The 14,468-nt window shown below is 49.4% G+C and overlaps 1 protein-coding gene across 1 annotated transcript in view; it reads right to left on the bottom strand.

The window, feature by feature from the left end:
- Positions 1-461: 461 nt before the first annotated feature.
- The window catches only part of TMCO1 (transmembrane and coiled-coil domains 1), a 113,133-nt gene continuing 99,126 nt past the window's right edge, over positions 462-14,468 (bottom strand). Inside the window, exons 6-7 of the mRNA XM_073557948.1 lie at positions 10,090-10,234; positions 462-762 (exon numbers count right to left, since the gene is read on the bottom strand). Coding sequence (XP_073414049.1) covers positions 664-762; positions 10,090-10,234 — 244 coding nt within the window. The 3' untranslated portion in view covers positions 462-663. The remainder of the gene's footprint in view (positions 763-10,089; positions 10,235-14,468) is intronic.

Genomic DNA, 14,468 nt, shown 5'->3' with positions numbered 1-14,468 from the left:
TACCTGTCAGACGCGGCGATCCTGACGTCCTCCCGCCCGCGTCCACGCGTCACTCGTCGGCGCCACAGGAAGCCCAGCAGGAAGCGCCTGACGAGAAATGGTCCAGGACCTTCTCGTGCAACCAGCGATAATCAGCGGGGGAGCCGGTCGGCGGTAACTATCACATGTAGCGATATCGCTAGCAATATCGCTGCTACGTCACAAAATCGGTGACTTTACAGTGATATTGCTAGCGATATCGCTATGTGTAACGGGGGCTTTAAATTACCAAAAAAAAATACTGTTAAACATTGGCGCCAGTCTTTGTGCCCCTCAAACTCAATAATCTTATCTGTCTCTAAACAGATTCTCAGATTTATAACTTGATACATGAAATCTACCATTGAGACGCATCATTTTCTTTTACTCAACACCCCCGAATACTATTCTACACATTGCTTATTTGTATAAAGAAGTGTTGCTCCAGATCTGATATATTTTATTTTAAATAGAAGACATTTTCTATAAAACATTTGCTTAATTTTCCAGTGAAAAAAAAATTACACATGAACGTGTGCACGAGTTTACTCTTCTGAAGTTCCATAAACAGTGAAGTCGATGGCTTTAACACTTGGATTCACAACAGAGGCAGCAGTGATTGTCCATTTCCTTTATTCTAGTTCACTAGGAGAACTTTCCAGCTTGTGGAGGAGGTCCCAAGAATCCCCCTGCCTGTTTGGTAGCAGCCCGTGAGGGTGCGAGCCCCAGCATCTTCTGGATATTCTGAGAACAAACAGAAATTAGTTTGACGTTATTTCTCCCAGCTAACTCACAATTTCCTTACATTAAAACCATGAAATGTATAGTCTGGGCTTACTATGCACATCACATGCTTCATCACCGCTAAAGTGGGACCATCAGTAACTACTACTGATGTAACAGATCCTTTTGTACAAGATCTTACTTCTAGATTACCCAAGGCACTTAGGGAGCCAGGTACATACAGCCAATGCCTAAAATTAACACCGGATAAGAGGATATTAATAAACCACACCTAACCCGGCATTCCCACAGTCTGGGCCTTTATACACAGGAAGTCACAAGCTCAGACACAGGATTTGCGTGCTTCCCTGGAAAGGAACATGACAACAAATGGAGCATCCTTAGCTGCCAGGGAAATCTGAGCCTCATTCAGACGTTGGGGTAATTTACTTTTTTTTAACTTGGAGAAAAATCTATTTTCATCAGTATTTGGTTAAATTGACAGTTTTTACCATCAGTTTCTCTCAAATGCACAAGAAAAAAAATATGTAGGTTTCTCAAGCTTTTCCAAAAGTCAGTGAAAACTGCACATGGATGGCATCAAAGTGCTGTCTGCTTTTTTGCAATCGGCAAGTTTGATCTGTGACTTAGATCAAAATCGGACATCCATGATTTCATGTGGATCACTCAGCTCCCAAAAATACATAAGTATGTGAGCAGCACCATAGGCTATAATAGGAACAAGACCTATCAGTGGAAAAAACTGAACTCATACATGAAAAACTGATGTCTGAATGAGCCCTAACAAAGAGCTACATAACAGGCCTGGACAAATGTCATCCTGAACTAGCAAAGTCAGTAAATTGCAAAAAGATCCCTGCTCCCTCACATATGTCTGAACACATAATAGCATACATCCATTACAAGACAAGCACAAGGAGGAAAAAGGGAAAGGAATTATCCACAATTAGATACCCACCATTTATGACATGGGCGATGCTCAACCACTAAACATGTCTACGATCCAGATTACAAGCATTCTCATACAAACACTAAGGCTGTGTTCACACACAGCGCTTTTTTCGCGGTTTTTCCCGCGGATTTGCCAAAAAATCAGCGGGAAAAACGTGAAAAAGAAGCTTCCCATTCATTCTTATACATTTTGCACTTTTTGTGCACATTGATGCTTTTTTTACCGCGAAAAAAACGCATCGCGGTAAAAAACGCAGCATGCTCATTAATTTCGCGGATTTTTCCGCATTTCTGGCTAGTTCAATGCGCTTTGAAAACGCGCCGGAAAAAATGCATCAAAGACACGCAAAAAATGTGCAAAAACCGCGACGAAAACGCGCGGAAAACGCAACGACAAAAAAGGCTCGGTTTCTGGGAAGGGAGTCAGGTTTTTGAGCAGAAATTGTGCACTTAGCCTAATGCTGATCATTACCGCTTGCCTCTATGATGAACACACTTTTTATTGTCACTTTCCCGGAAGAATAACTTGTTTTTGTGTAAACAGAACGGTCTGAGGGCCGGATCTTGGTATTATTTCTGGATCAGCTGCTCGTCGGTGACATCTCGGTACATTTAACTTGTTACCCAACGAATAAACTCTTCAATTATGTGGTTTTAGGTTTTATGTATCTACTGCAACTATTGAAGTTAGACTGAGTTAGCTTTGAAGTATTTTTGCATATATGATTATAACCTATTTTAAAGTAGTGTTCTGTGCAAACACTCAGAAAAAAACAGGATTTTTGGGTTGCTTACCGTAAAATCTGTTTCTCGGAGCCTTCATTGGGGGACACAGAGACCTTGGGTGTATGCTGCTGCCACTAGGAGGCTGACACTATGCACAAAAAAAAGATAGCTCCTCCTCCGCAGTGTACACCCCACCGACCGGCAGAGAATTCCTCAGTTAGTGAGAAAGCAGTAGGAGAAGGAACAGAATAGGTTGACAACATAAACAACTCAACTGTAAACATTCAACCAAAGTAAGAACAGGAGCTGTAAAACATGGGAGGGTGCTGTGTCCCCCAATGAAGGCTCCGAGAAACAGATTTTACGGTAAGCAACCCAAAAATCCTGTTTTCTCGTTCGCCTTATTGGGGGACACAGAGACCTTGGGACGTCCCAAAGCAGTCCCTGGGGTGGGAAACAAACTTCCATCAGGCCAGCGGACTCACCACCGCGGCCTGCAGAATCCGTCTACCTAGGCTGGCGTCCGCCGAAGCATAGGTGTGGACTCTGTAGAATTTCACAAACGTGTGAACCGATGACCATGTTGCAGCTTTGCAAAGCTGCAGTGCGGAAGCTCTGTGGCGCACCGCCCAGGAGGCACCCACTGCTCGAGTAGAGTGGGCCCTGATACCCGGAGGGGCTCCGCGACGCTTAACACGGTAGGCTTCCAGGATAGCCGATCTGATCCAGCGAGCAATGGTGGCTTTTGACGCCGGGTGACCTTTCCGCGCTCCATCAGGGATAATGAAAAGAGACTCTGTCTTTCGCAAGGAAGTCGTCCTAGACAGATAGACTCTTACCGCCCTAACCAGGTCCAGCTTGTTCAAGGACCGCTCTCGGGGATGAGTTGGATTCGGACAAAAGGATGGGAGCACAATATCCTCGTTGAGGTGAAACGAGGACACCACCTTCGGAAGGAACGAGGGCGGAGGCCGCAGAACTACCTTATCCTGGTGGAGAACCAGAAAGGGAGAGCGGCACGAAAGAGCTGCCAATTCCGACACGCGCCGGACGGAGGTGATGGCCACCAGAAAGGCTACCTTCCAAGAAAGGAGAGAAAGGGAAATATCCCTGAGGGGTTCAAAGGGCGGACCTTGCAGAACCTCAAGAACCAGATTAAGATCCCATGGATCCACGGGCGCCCGGTACGGCGGGACCGTGTGAGCCACGCCCTGAAGAAAGGTCTTAACCTGAGGACGGGAAGCCAACGTTTTCTGAAACAGAATGGACAGCGCCGAAACTTGACCCTTCAGGGAACTGAGGGCAAGCCCCGCATCCAATCCTGCCTGAAGAAACGCTAGGACTGAAGGGAGCGAAAAGGACATGGGCGCGACGTCATTGCTCTCACACCAAGTGAAATAGGCCTTCCAAGTACGGTAGTAAATCTTGGAAGATGATGGCTTTCTGGCTCGGATCATGGTCTGAATTACGTGGTCGGAAAATCCTGCTTGTTTCAGAACCTCGGTCTCAACAGCCACGCCGTTAAATTGAGCGGCCGAGAATTGGGGTGGCAAATCGGACCCTGAGACAGCAGATCTGTTCTGTCTGGAAGCTTCCAGGGGGCGTCCGCGAGAAGGTTGACAATGTCCGCGAACCAAGACCTTCTGGGCCAATTCGGGGCGATGAGAATGACCGGAAGTCCTTCTGCCTTGATCTTCTTCAACAGCTTGGGAAGAAGAGGCAGAGGAGGGAACAGGTAGGGAAGTTCGAACTGGGACCAAGGAACGGCCAGGGCGTCGGCGCCCACTGCCAGAGGGTCCCGAGACCTGGACACGAATTGTGGGACTTTCCTGTTGAGGCGAGACGCCATGAGGTCTACATCCCGGGTTCCCCACCGAAGGCAGAGCAGATGAAACACTTCCGGATGTAGGGACCATTCTCCCGCCGCGAGACCCTCGCGGCTGAGAAAATCGGCGGCCCAGTTGTCTACGCCGGGAATGTGAACCGCGGAAATTGTTGGGACGGAAATCTTCGCCCAACGAAGAATCTTGGACACCTCCGCCAGGGCTGAAACACTCCGTGTTCCCCCTTGGCGGTTGACATATGCCACCGCTGTGGCGTTGTCTGTCTGAATCCGTACCGGCAGTCCCTTGAGGAGCCTTTCCCAGTGGACCAGAGCAAGATGGATCGCTCGAATCTCCAGAACGTTGATCGGTAGCGCTGATTCCCGATCCGACCATCGACCCTGAACAGTGTGGTTGCGGAACACAGCACCCCAACCGAGGAGACTGGCATCTGTGGTTACTATCTGCCAGTGAATGGGAAGGAAGGATCGACCCGACAGAATGAGTGGTGACGACAACCACCAGTTGAGAGACCGCTTGATCCGGTAAGAAAGATGGACAGGGCGATCCAGGGACCGAGGCGACCTGTTCCATTTCGACAGAATGGCCTGCTGGAGAGGCCTGGCGTGAAATTGGGCAAAGGGAACTGCCTCTATTGCCACGACCATCTTTCCCAGGACCCTCATGGCTGTACGGAGGGATGGGAATCACGAGGTCTGCAGCGATCGTACTTCCTGCTGCAGAGAGAGAATCTTTTCTTGTGGGAGAAAGACCCTTGACCGACGAGTGTCGAACAGAAGACCTAGAAAGACCAGGCGTTGGGTAGAAACCAGACAGGACTTTTTCCTGTTGACGATCCACCCGAAATTGGAAAGAGTGTCCAGGACGATTGACAAACTTTGGTGAGCCTGTTGGAATGAGGGAGCCTTGATCAGAATATCGTCTAGGTACGGGAAAAGAACGAGGCCTCTGACTCTCAACAAAGCCATCAACGCAGCCATGATCTTCGTGAAGACTCTGGGAGCGGTGGCAAGACCGAAGGGCAGTGCGACAAACTGGTAGTGGTGCTGTCGAATCGCAAAGCGCAGGAACTTCTGATGTCCGGAGAAAATTGGAACATGTAAATAGGCATCTTGGATGTCTATTGAGCACATGAATTCCTGCTCCTCCATGGAGGCGATGACCGAGCGAAGCGACTCCATGCGGAAGTGGCGAAGGCGGACCCTCTTGTTGAGCAGCTTGAGATCCAAGATGGGTCGAACTGCGCCGTCTTTTTTCGGCACTACAAACAGGTTCGAGTAGAACCCCGTGAAGCGCTCCGATTCGGGAACGGGCACAATCACCCCGGAACTGAGGAGAGCAGCGATAGCTGTAGAGAACCCCGGGATCAAGGCTGGATCCTTTGGAGGCCGGGATTCGAAGAAATGATCCCGTGGGAGAGAGACGAACTCTATCTTGTATCCTGAGGATACGACCTCCCTGACCCAGGCGTCCTCCACGGCGGCCAGCCAAACGTCCCTGAAGGAAAGAAGTCGACCTCCCAATTGGAAAGGCCCTTCGCGTGCCCGATGATAGTCATGCTGAAGTAGACCGTCCAGATCTAGATCTGGACGGTCTGCCCTGGGAGGAGTGGGGTCGCCAGGAAGGAGTGGGTCTGAAGGAAACTTTCCTTCTCTCCTGGCGAGCCTGCGGTCTCTGTTGGCTGGAGGAGTTGTCCGCCGTATTGAAACGGCGGAAAGTCCGAAAGGGTCGAAACTGACGCCTTAGTGGGGGTCTGCGAGGCTTGGACTGAGGGAGGAGTGAACTCGTGCCTCCGGTGGCGTCCTTAATAATCTGGTCCAATTGGGACCCAAAGAGGCGCACCCCCTGAAAAGGCAGGTTAGTGAGGGACTTTTTAGAAGACAAGTCCGCTTGCCATGCCTTTAGCCAAAGTGTACGTCGAATTGCAATAACGTTGCTTGACGCCTGAACTGCACAGGATGCAGCATCCAAGGAAGCGGAGAGAAGATAGTCCCCAGCATGGGAGATCTGATTGGCGAGATTGGCCAAATGCTCCGGTTGCGCCTTATCTAAGATGCCCTGCCGAAGGTCGTCTGCCCACGTGGCTATGGTCTTTGCTGTCCAGGATGAAGCAAAGATTGGACACACCGCCGCTGAAGCCGCTTCAAAGGCAGACTTCGCCAGGGATTCTATAATCCTATCATTAGAATCCTTTAGGGACGCCACGCCTGAAAGCGGGAGAACCGTGTTATTGGATAGCCTGGACCCGGCGGATCGACCGAGAGAGAGGCCGACCAGTTGTCCGTGAGCTCCTTAGCAAATGGGTAGAGTATGCCGAGACGTTTTCCTCTTTGAAAGCGTCTGGTCGGATCCTCTCTTTCCTTGGTAAAAATGTTCCCAAACTGGGAATGGAAAGGAAAAACCCTGGAGGGAGTTTCTGCCCGTCTGAACGAAACCTCCTGATCTGAGGATTTCGCAGGGGAGTCAGCAATATCGAAGGTATGATGGATCGCAGCAATGAGGTCCTGCACTGTGACCTTCATGCTTGCATCCTGGTCTGAATCCACCTCTAAAATCCCCTCAGATGACCTGTCCGAAAGCGCTTCCCCTGACTCGGGAGAGGAGGCCCGAGAGGGAGACTGGTGAGAAGGGCTATGCGGTGAGATGGGACTAGGAGAGGATACCGGCTGGGAATCTTGCCTGGGTCTTTTGCGACTACCGCTGGCTGATTCAGATGGAACAATTTGGGACCTGCTTGGCCCTGCTGAAGAGTCCAGGGGCAACTTATCAAGAACGGCCACCAGGGACTGAGACACCCTGGTGAGGTCTGCCACTGATTGAGATAGCGAGGAGGCCCAGCCAGGCATGGGGGGCTCACTCTCACCTGGGGCCGCAGATGGCTCCTGGACGGCGTCAGGCTGAATTGGATTGCTACAATCCAGGCAGAGGGGAGTGGACTGGCCTGAGGGAAGTTTGCGATTGCATGAAGAACATGCAAAGTACTTGACTAAAGTGCAGGGGGGGGGCGGTAGAGCGGGTAAGATCAGACTTAGACATAGTGAAAAGCTGAGGTAATGCCGGAAGGTTGGGGGACAGAGGGCGGAGAAGGGTCAGTCTGCAGTGCAGAGCTACTCACAGTCCGGTGTCCCCAGAAGCGATGCTCTGCGACCTGTCAGTGGATGCAGGTCAGAGCGAAATCCGGCCGACAGACCTCCTGAAAAAACCAGCTGGAGAAGATGCTGTCCAGTGAGGAGCTGGTGCCCGGCTAACAGGCTGGGAAAATGGCGCCGTCCTGAGAAAAAGCGCGCCTTAGGAGAGGAGGGAGGGCGGAGCACCTCGCAGGGTTAAAATTCACCGCCCTCTAGCCAATAGCAGGCTGGGCAGGTGAAGGACAGGCGGTGGGAGGGCCTGGGAAGAGCGGGAGAGAAGCCCGCTTAGAAGAAAGGGGCGGGGGGCGTGGCCGCGACGCAGCGGTAGGCCCGAACTGAAGCCGGGGCCTAAATTAGTTGCGGCGGCCGCCTGTCAGCAGGGGGTCGGCGCGGAGGTCCGAAAAAGTGGGACGCCGCAGTCGCAAGTCGCTCCCAATGGGAAAAAACCTTGTGCTCCCTGTACCCAGAAAGGGGGGAGGGAAGGGGGGGGATGCCCAGCAACATTGAGCTGCGTATAGCCTTGTGGCGACTGCGAGCGACCGCAGCGCCTACCCCTGTGACCATTGAAGAGGTGACCGTCGGGAATGGTAGCAGGGCCTAATACTCACCTATCCACGATCCGTTACCTGTCTGAAGAAGTCTTGCGTCTCATCCAACCGACAGGCTCTGGTAGGCGAGTGGGAGGGAGACTGGCGACAAGGACCCCTGGAGTCGCTGGCACGTCTTGGTGTCGGCGTCCGTCTGGCTGGTCCTGCCGCGGAGAACCGCAAGGATACGGGGTGGCAGTAAACGCTGTACTTGCAGACTCCATGTGGGAGTACAGATGTGACTTTTCACTCTGTATCCCTCCGTAGAACCTGAAAAGGAACGACGCACAACGAGGTAGATATGGGTCTAATAAAAGACCCGTGTCCACCTCCTACTGACACTAAGCTAAACTGAGGAATTCTCTGCCGGTCGGTGGGGTGTACACTGCGGAGGAGGAGCTATCTTTTTTTTGTGCATAGTGTCAGCCTCCTAGTGGCAGCAGCATACACCCAAGGTCTCTGTGTCCCCCAATAAGGCGAACGAGAAAAACAGGTTTTTCCGTAATGAGTCCCAAACACTTGTTATGTTTACTTCCGCTCCCTGCATCCATCTATGAAGCACTATACTGACTATCTTATACAATTCCAGGTTTTTTCTTTTTGATCACCGTTTGGACGTCTCGGGGACAGTCTCATTTACCTGTATGTCCAACACAAAAGACTCGCACAAGATTTAGTCCTCAGGCTTTAGGCTAACGGGGCATCCATTACATGTTGAGGAAAGGCGATTCCAGCAGCTAAACAGGAGAGGGTTCTTTACAGTTAGAGCAGTCAGCCTGTGGAATGCCGACCACAAGAGTCAGTAATGGTGGACACTATATCAGCTTTTATGAGAGGGCCGGAGGAACAAATGGCACTGTGCATTACAAGTAATCTAGCAATAAGGCTGAAGACAATGGACCTGTCTTTTTCAAGCTAAGTACCTTTTTTCTGAGCATTCACTTATTTTTCATAGACAGGGCTGTGTGAGGGCTTCCTCTTTGGTGACACAAACAACTGAACTTTTTGGCACTTGGTATTTTATTTTTGGGCAAGGATGTACAAATAATCTGAAACATTCTTTGAATGTTATTTTTTTTTATGGCATTCACTGTGCTGTAGAATCGAAATGTTAATATTTCCCAGGTCAATATGATTACAATGAGACCTAATTTATATTCTATTTTTTGCTTTACTGTTTTTACATAAGAATAATCACTCTTCAAGCCATCATACTGTGAGAGCGATAATCTTACATTATTCTCTTTGCAGAGCTGGATGTGGGTTTGGCTTTTGTGGAAACAGCAGTAGTTTATTGGTAATATTTGGTGTTTCTGACATTTTCTTTTTTTCCACTTGAACTTTGTAGTACAGGTTTTTATGGACACAGCAATGCTAAATGTGTTGTTTTTGCAGTGGTTTTATCCCCTCCCTCCCCCCCCAAATCAACACTTTTTCATGTGTAAGACGGGTTTAGGGTCTGTTATGAAGACCCCACCTCAGACAGGATACATTAGGCCTTTGAACCTGACAGACTCAGAGGCCACTGCTGGCCTCTGATTGCCATAGCAGCCGTCCAGCACCTCATAATCATATTGCATAGGTGCCGATGGGCTACCTCTGTGAAACTCCTCCGATCCCACGGTCAGTTTTTATCTTGGCATCTGATCAGTAACACTGCCGGGATAAGAGCTAGTTTCGGTCCCAGAAGATGTAGTGGGGGGCTCAGCTGTGTGTTATAGTAGACTCCCAATGCTGTGGCCACACCACCCCTGGGATATACATGTACATCCTGATACGGGACGTGGTTAATATACTCATATTGCCCATCTACAATATGTACTATTAGGATGCATCAATGATTAAATAATATGGTACCCGGCCCGCTGCATGAGAAGGATATTCTACTACACATTGCTGGGCACCCACTGGATAAAAGACCGCTCTTAGACTGACCGATAAATAGGCGCCCTACCAACCAAGCTGCTCATCAGATCGAGGAGCCCACCAGACACCTCATCGCTTGTCGCCCCCAGATCTAACTCTCTTACAATCATTCACACACATGGAGTGTAAGAGGAGCCATACTGTCCAAGTGATAACCTTACTTACCTGCCGGATAGACATAGTGCAAAGTATGTAGAGGAAAATAAATGAGCAGTCAGTATAATCCTCTCCCAATAGGTTCCTGTGTGATAGCCCTTGAATATAGGACAGAGGAACAAAGGGTAATTTTGCCACAACGCGACCATCAAAACTGAAAATAAAGAGAATACATTGCACAAAAGTTACAATATATTGCAGACATACCAGGGGATTCAACTGAAATACTTGCAATAAAAGCCCTATAGTATTTTAAAGGTAAATCTCTCATTACGTTTGACTCCTCTTAACCTGTTTACATATATAGGGAGGGGAGCAGAGCTGACAATGCTGTGAGAGCTGCAGATGGAGAAGTGTTAGTAATGACATTTAGGCTAGGTGCACACGCTGTGGTTTTTGCTGCGGTTTTGGCAGCAGCAGTTCTGCAGACAGTGTACAGTAGCATGTTATCCTATGTGATTTACATTCTGCTGTGCACATGCTGCGGATTTTTAACTGCGGAAAAGCTGCGGTTTTGAATCCGCAGAAAGAAATGACATGTCAATTCTTTCTGTGGATTCTGCTGTGGTTTATCATCTCCTCCATTGTAGAGGTGATAAACCGCAGATCATTTTACCTGTGGTTCCGCAGACCAATCCGCAGCGTGTGCACTTAGCCTTAGGCTACTTTCACACATCTGGTGTGTGGGGTCCGTCGGCGTGCGGCAAAAAGCCGGGCCGCCGGATCCGGCTTGCAGCCGTGACACCGGATGTGTGTGCGGCGAGAGATACGGCTCGGACATTATTTAAAGGAGCCGCAGGGTGAGGTGGACAGAGGCAGCCGATGAGAGACAGCTGCTGAAAGGGAGGGGAGGGGACGAGAGGAGAGGATAGGAGAGGGGAGAGGGGGGTGGAGAGAGAGAGACATGGGGGGTTAACACTTAGTGTCCAGGCGAGAGAATCTCTCTCTCTTGCCGGGCACTTGTGGGGTTAACCCCACAGAGAGATCTCTCTCTCTCACCCAGACACTGTGAGTGTTAACCCCACAAGTGCCCGGCGAGAGAGATCTCTCACAAGTGTCCGGGTGACAGAGAGAGATCTCTCTCTCTCTCTCACCGGGCACTTGTGGGGTTAACATTCAGAGTCCCTGCATGCGCTGTGGAAAAAGCCGGTCCGGCGCTGACAAAAAACGTTGCAGGGAACGTTTTTTGCAGATGCCGGACGGCTAGTTTATGCCGTGTCCGGCAACAACCGGACATGACGCATAACCATCCGGCACGATGCGGCGACCATGAAAGCTTATAGGACAAAACCGGATCCGGTGCTGGATCCGGTTATTAAAAATTTCGTCGCATCGTGCCGGATTACAAAAACCGGATGTGTGAAAGAGGCCTCAGGTCTGCTCTCCTCACTCCCTCTCCTTGTAGTCAGAGGGAGGGATGTGCCAAGCTTATTAACTCCTTAGTGACCAAGGAAATTTTGACCTTAAAAGGGTTGTCCACTACTAGGACAACCTATTGTTAAACTAAATGTTACGCCCCGATAAAAAATATACCAGGGTTCCCCAACTCCAGTCCTCAAGGCCCACCAACAGAACCTGTTTTCAGGATTTCCTTAGTACTGCCCAGGTGATAATTGCATCACCTGTACAATACAAGGGATATCCTGAAAACGACCTGTTGGTGGGCCTTGAGGACTGGAGTTGGGGAACCCTGGTCTATTCTCACCTCCCGCGCCGGAGCCGTTCCCGTGGTGTGGACACCCGCTTTCCTCGGGGCTGTGATGTTGTGGAATGATGCGTGATGCTCATCGCCCAATCAGCGCAGCTGTCACCGTCTCTGCCTTCAGACTAAAGGGGGTTTTACACATAGCGATATCGCTAGCAATAACGCTAAAGCATCACCGATTTGGTGACGCGGCAGTGATATTGCTATGTGTGATACTTACCTCCGACCGGCTCCCCTGTTGTCTGTTGCTGATCGCGCAGTTCCATTTCTCGTTGGGTGCTTCCTGCTGGCACCGACGAGTGACGCGTGGACGTCTTCATCGCCTCGTCTGAAAGGTAAGTAATGACTGCTGTATCGCTGCTGCATCGCTGTGAGATCTGCCTGTTTGGCAGCTCACTAGCGACCATTTAGCGATGCACCAGCGATCCTGACCAGGTCGTATCGTGGTCGGGATCGCTGGTGCATCGCTAAATGTAAAGGGGCCTTAACTGAACATGAAGAGGAAGCCCGAGCTACAGCTGCAGCCCTGACTTCCTCTTCATGTTCAGCTCGTACGAAGGTGGAGACAGTGACACTAGCACTGATTGAAGGCCGGCATTACATGTTCACAACACTACATCACAGCCCCGAGGAGAGCGAGTGCACACACCACGGGAACGGCACCGGCACGCGAGGCAGGTATAAGCTTTACTATTTTATCAGGGTCGAACATTTAGTTTAAGAAGGGGTTGTCCTATTAGTGGACAACCCTTTAATGACCGCCAAATTTTACAATTCTGAGCAGTGTTCTATTATGTGGTCATACAGTGGCGAAAAAAAAGTATTTAGTCAGCCACCAACTGTGCAAGTTCTCCCACTTAAAAAGATGAGAGAGGCCTGTAATTGACATTATAGGTAGACCACAACTATGAGAGTCAAAATGAGAAAACAAATCCAGAAAATCACCTTATCTGATTTGGCAAGATTTATTTTGCAAATTATAGTGGATAACAAGTATTTGGTCATTAACAAAAGTTCATCTCAATATTTTGTTATATATCCTTTGTTGACAAGGACAGAGGTGAAACGTTTTCTGTAAGTCTTCACAAGGTTGGCACACAATGGTGGTGGTATGTTGGCCCATTCCTCCATAGCAGAGATGTTTTGGGCCTGTCGCTGGGCAACACGGACAGTGCAGTACAATAGCTCAGTGGTTAGCACTGCAGCCTTGCAGCACAGGGGTACTGGGTCCAAATCCCACCAAGGACAACATCTGCAAGGAGTTTGTATGTTCTCCCTGTGTTTGTATGAGTTTCCTCCGGGTACTCCTGTTTCCTCCCACATTCTATTTACAATGTGGGAGGATAGGGAACTTTTGTGAGCCTCACTGGGGACAGTGCCAATAATGTCTGTAAAGCGCTGTGGAACTAATGGTGCTATATAAATGAGTAACATAAATAAATTAACTTTCAAATCCCTCCAAAGGTTTTTTATGGGATTGAGATCTGGAGACTGACCAGGCCACTCCGGGACCTTCATATACTTCTTAAGTTGCCCTGTGGTGTACTTGGGATCATTATGCTGAAAGACCCATCCACTTTTCATCTTCAATGACCTTGCTAATGGAAAGAGGTTTGCACTCAATCTCAATACATGGCCCCATTCATTCATTCATTCATTCATTCATGTACACGGATCAGTTTCCTGGTCCCTTTGCAGAGAAACAGCCCTAAAGCATGATGGTGCCATCCCCATGCTTCACAGTAGGTATGGTGTTCTTTGGATGCAACTCAGCATTCTGTCTCCTCCAAACATGACGAGTTTTGTTTCTACCAAACAGTTCTACTTTGGTTTCATCAGACCATATGACATTCTCCAAATACTCTTCTGGATAATACAAATGCTCTCTAGCAAACTTCAGACAGGCTTGGACATGTACTGGCTTAAGCAGGGAGGACACGTCTGGCACTGCAGGATCTGAGTTCCTGGTGGCGTAGTGTTACTGATGGTAGCCTTTATTATGGTGATCCCAGCTCTATGCAGGTCATTCACTAGGTCCCCATGTGGTTCTGGGATTTCTGCTCACCGTTATTGTTATTGTTATCATTTTGACCCCACGGCGTGGAGCCCAAGATCGCGGGAGATTATCAGTGGTCTTGTATGTCTTCCACATTGTTATTACTAGCCGAAGAGCCCAGCGTTGCCTGGGCAAAGTAGCTAACTACGGTTAGTTGTATCAAATTATGATTATATATATATATATATATATATATATATATATATATATAAAGCTGAGTGTAGAGCCCCGCCCACTCCTCATAGCCACTTTCACTATAATATCCCACACTTTCCTGCCAGCCAGATCTACCGGACTACTACCCCTAATATCCCACGTCGTCCCGTCAGCCAGAGCCACCGGACTACTACCCCTAATATCCCACATCGTCCCATCAGCCAGAGCCACCGGACTACTACCCCTAATTTCCCACATCATCCCATCATCCAGAGCCACCGGACTACTACCCCTAATATCCCACATCATCGCGTCAGACAGGGCCACCGACTACTACCCTTAATACCCCACATCATCCCATCAACCAGAGCCACCGGACTACTACCCCTAATATCCCACATCATCCCATCAGCCTGGGGTCAGAACCAGAGTGCTGAGTGGAACGGTCCTAACTTCCATACTGGTGATCCC

Source organism: Dendrobates tinctorius, unplaced genomic scaffold (genome assembly GCF_039654945.1).
Source record: "Dendrobates tinctorius isolate UK_male_01 unplaced genomic scaffold, ASM3965494v1 ptg000012l, whole genome shotgun sequence".
Lineage (NCBI taxonomy): Eukaryota > Metazoa > Chordata > Amphibia > Anura > Dendrobatidae > Dendrobates > Dendrobates tinctorius.
Note: the sequence above shows the minus strand (reverse complement) of the source record. Positions and strands in the feature narration are given on the sequence as shown.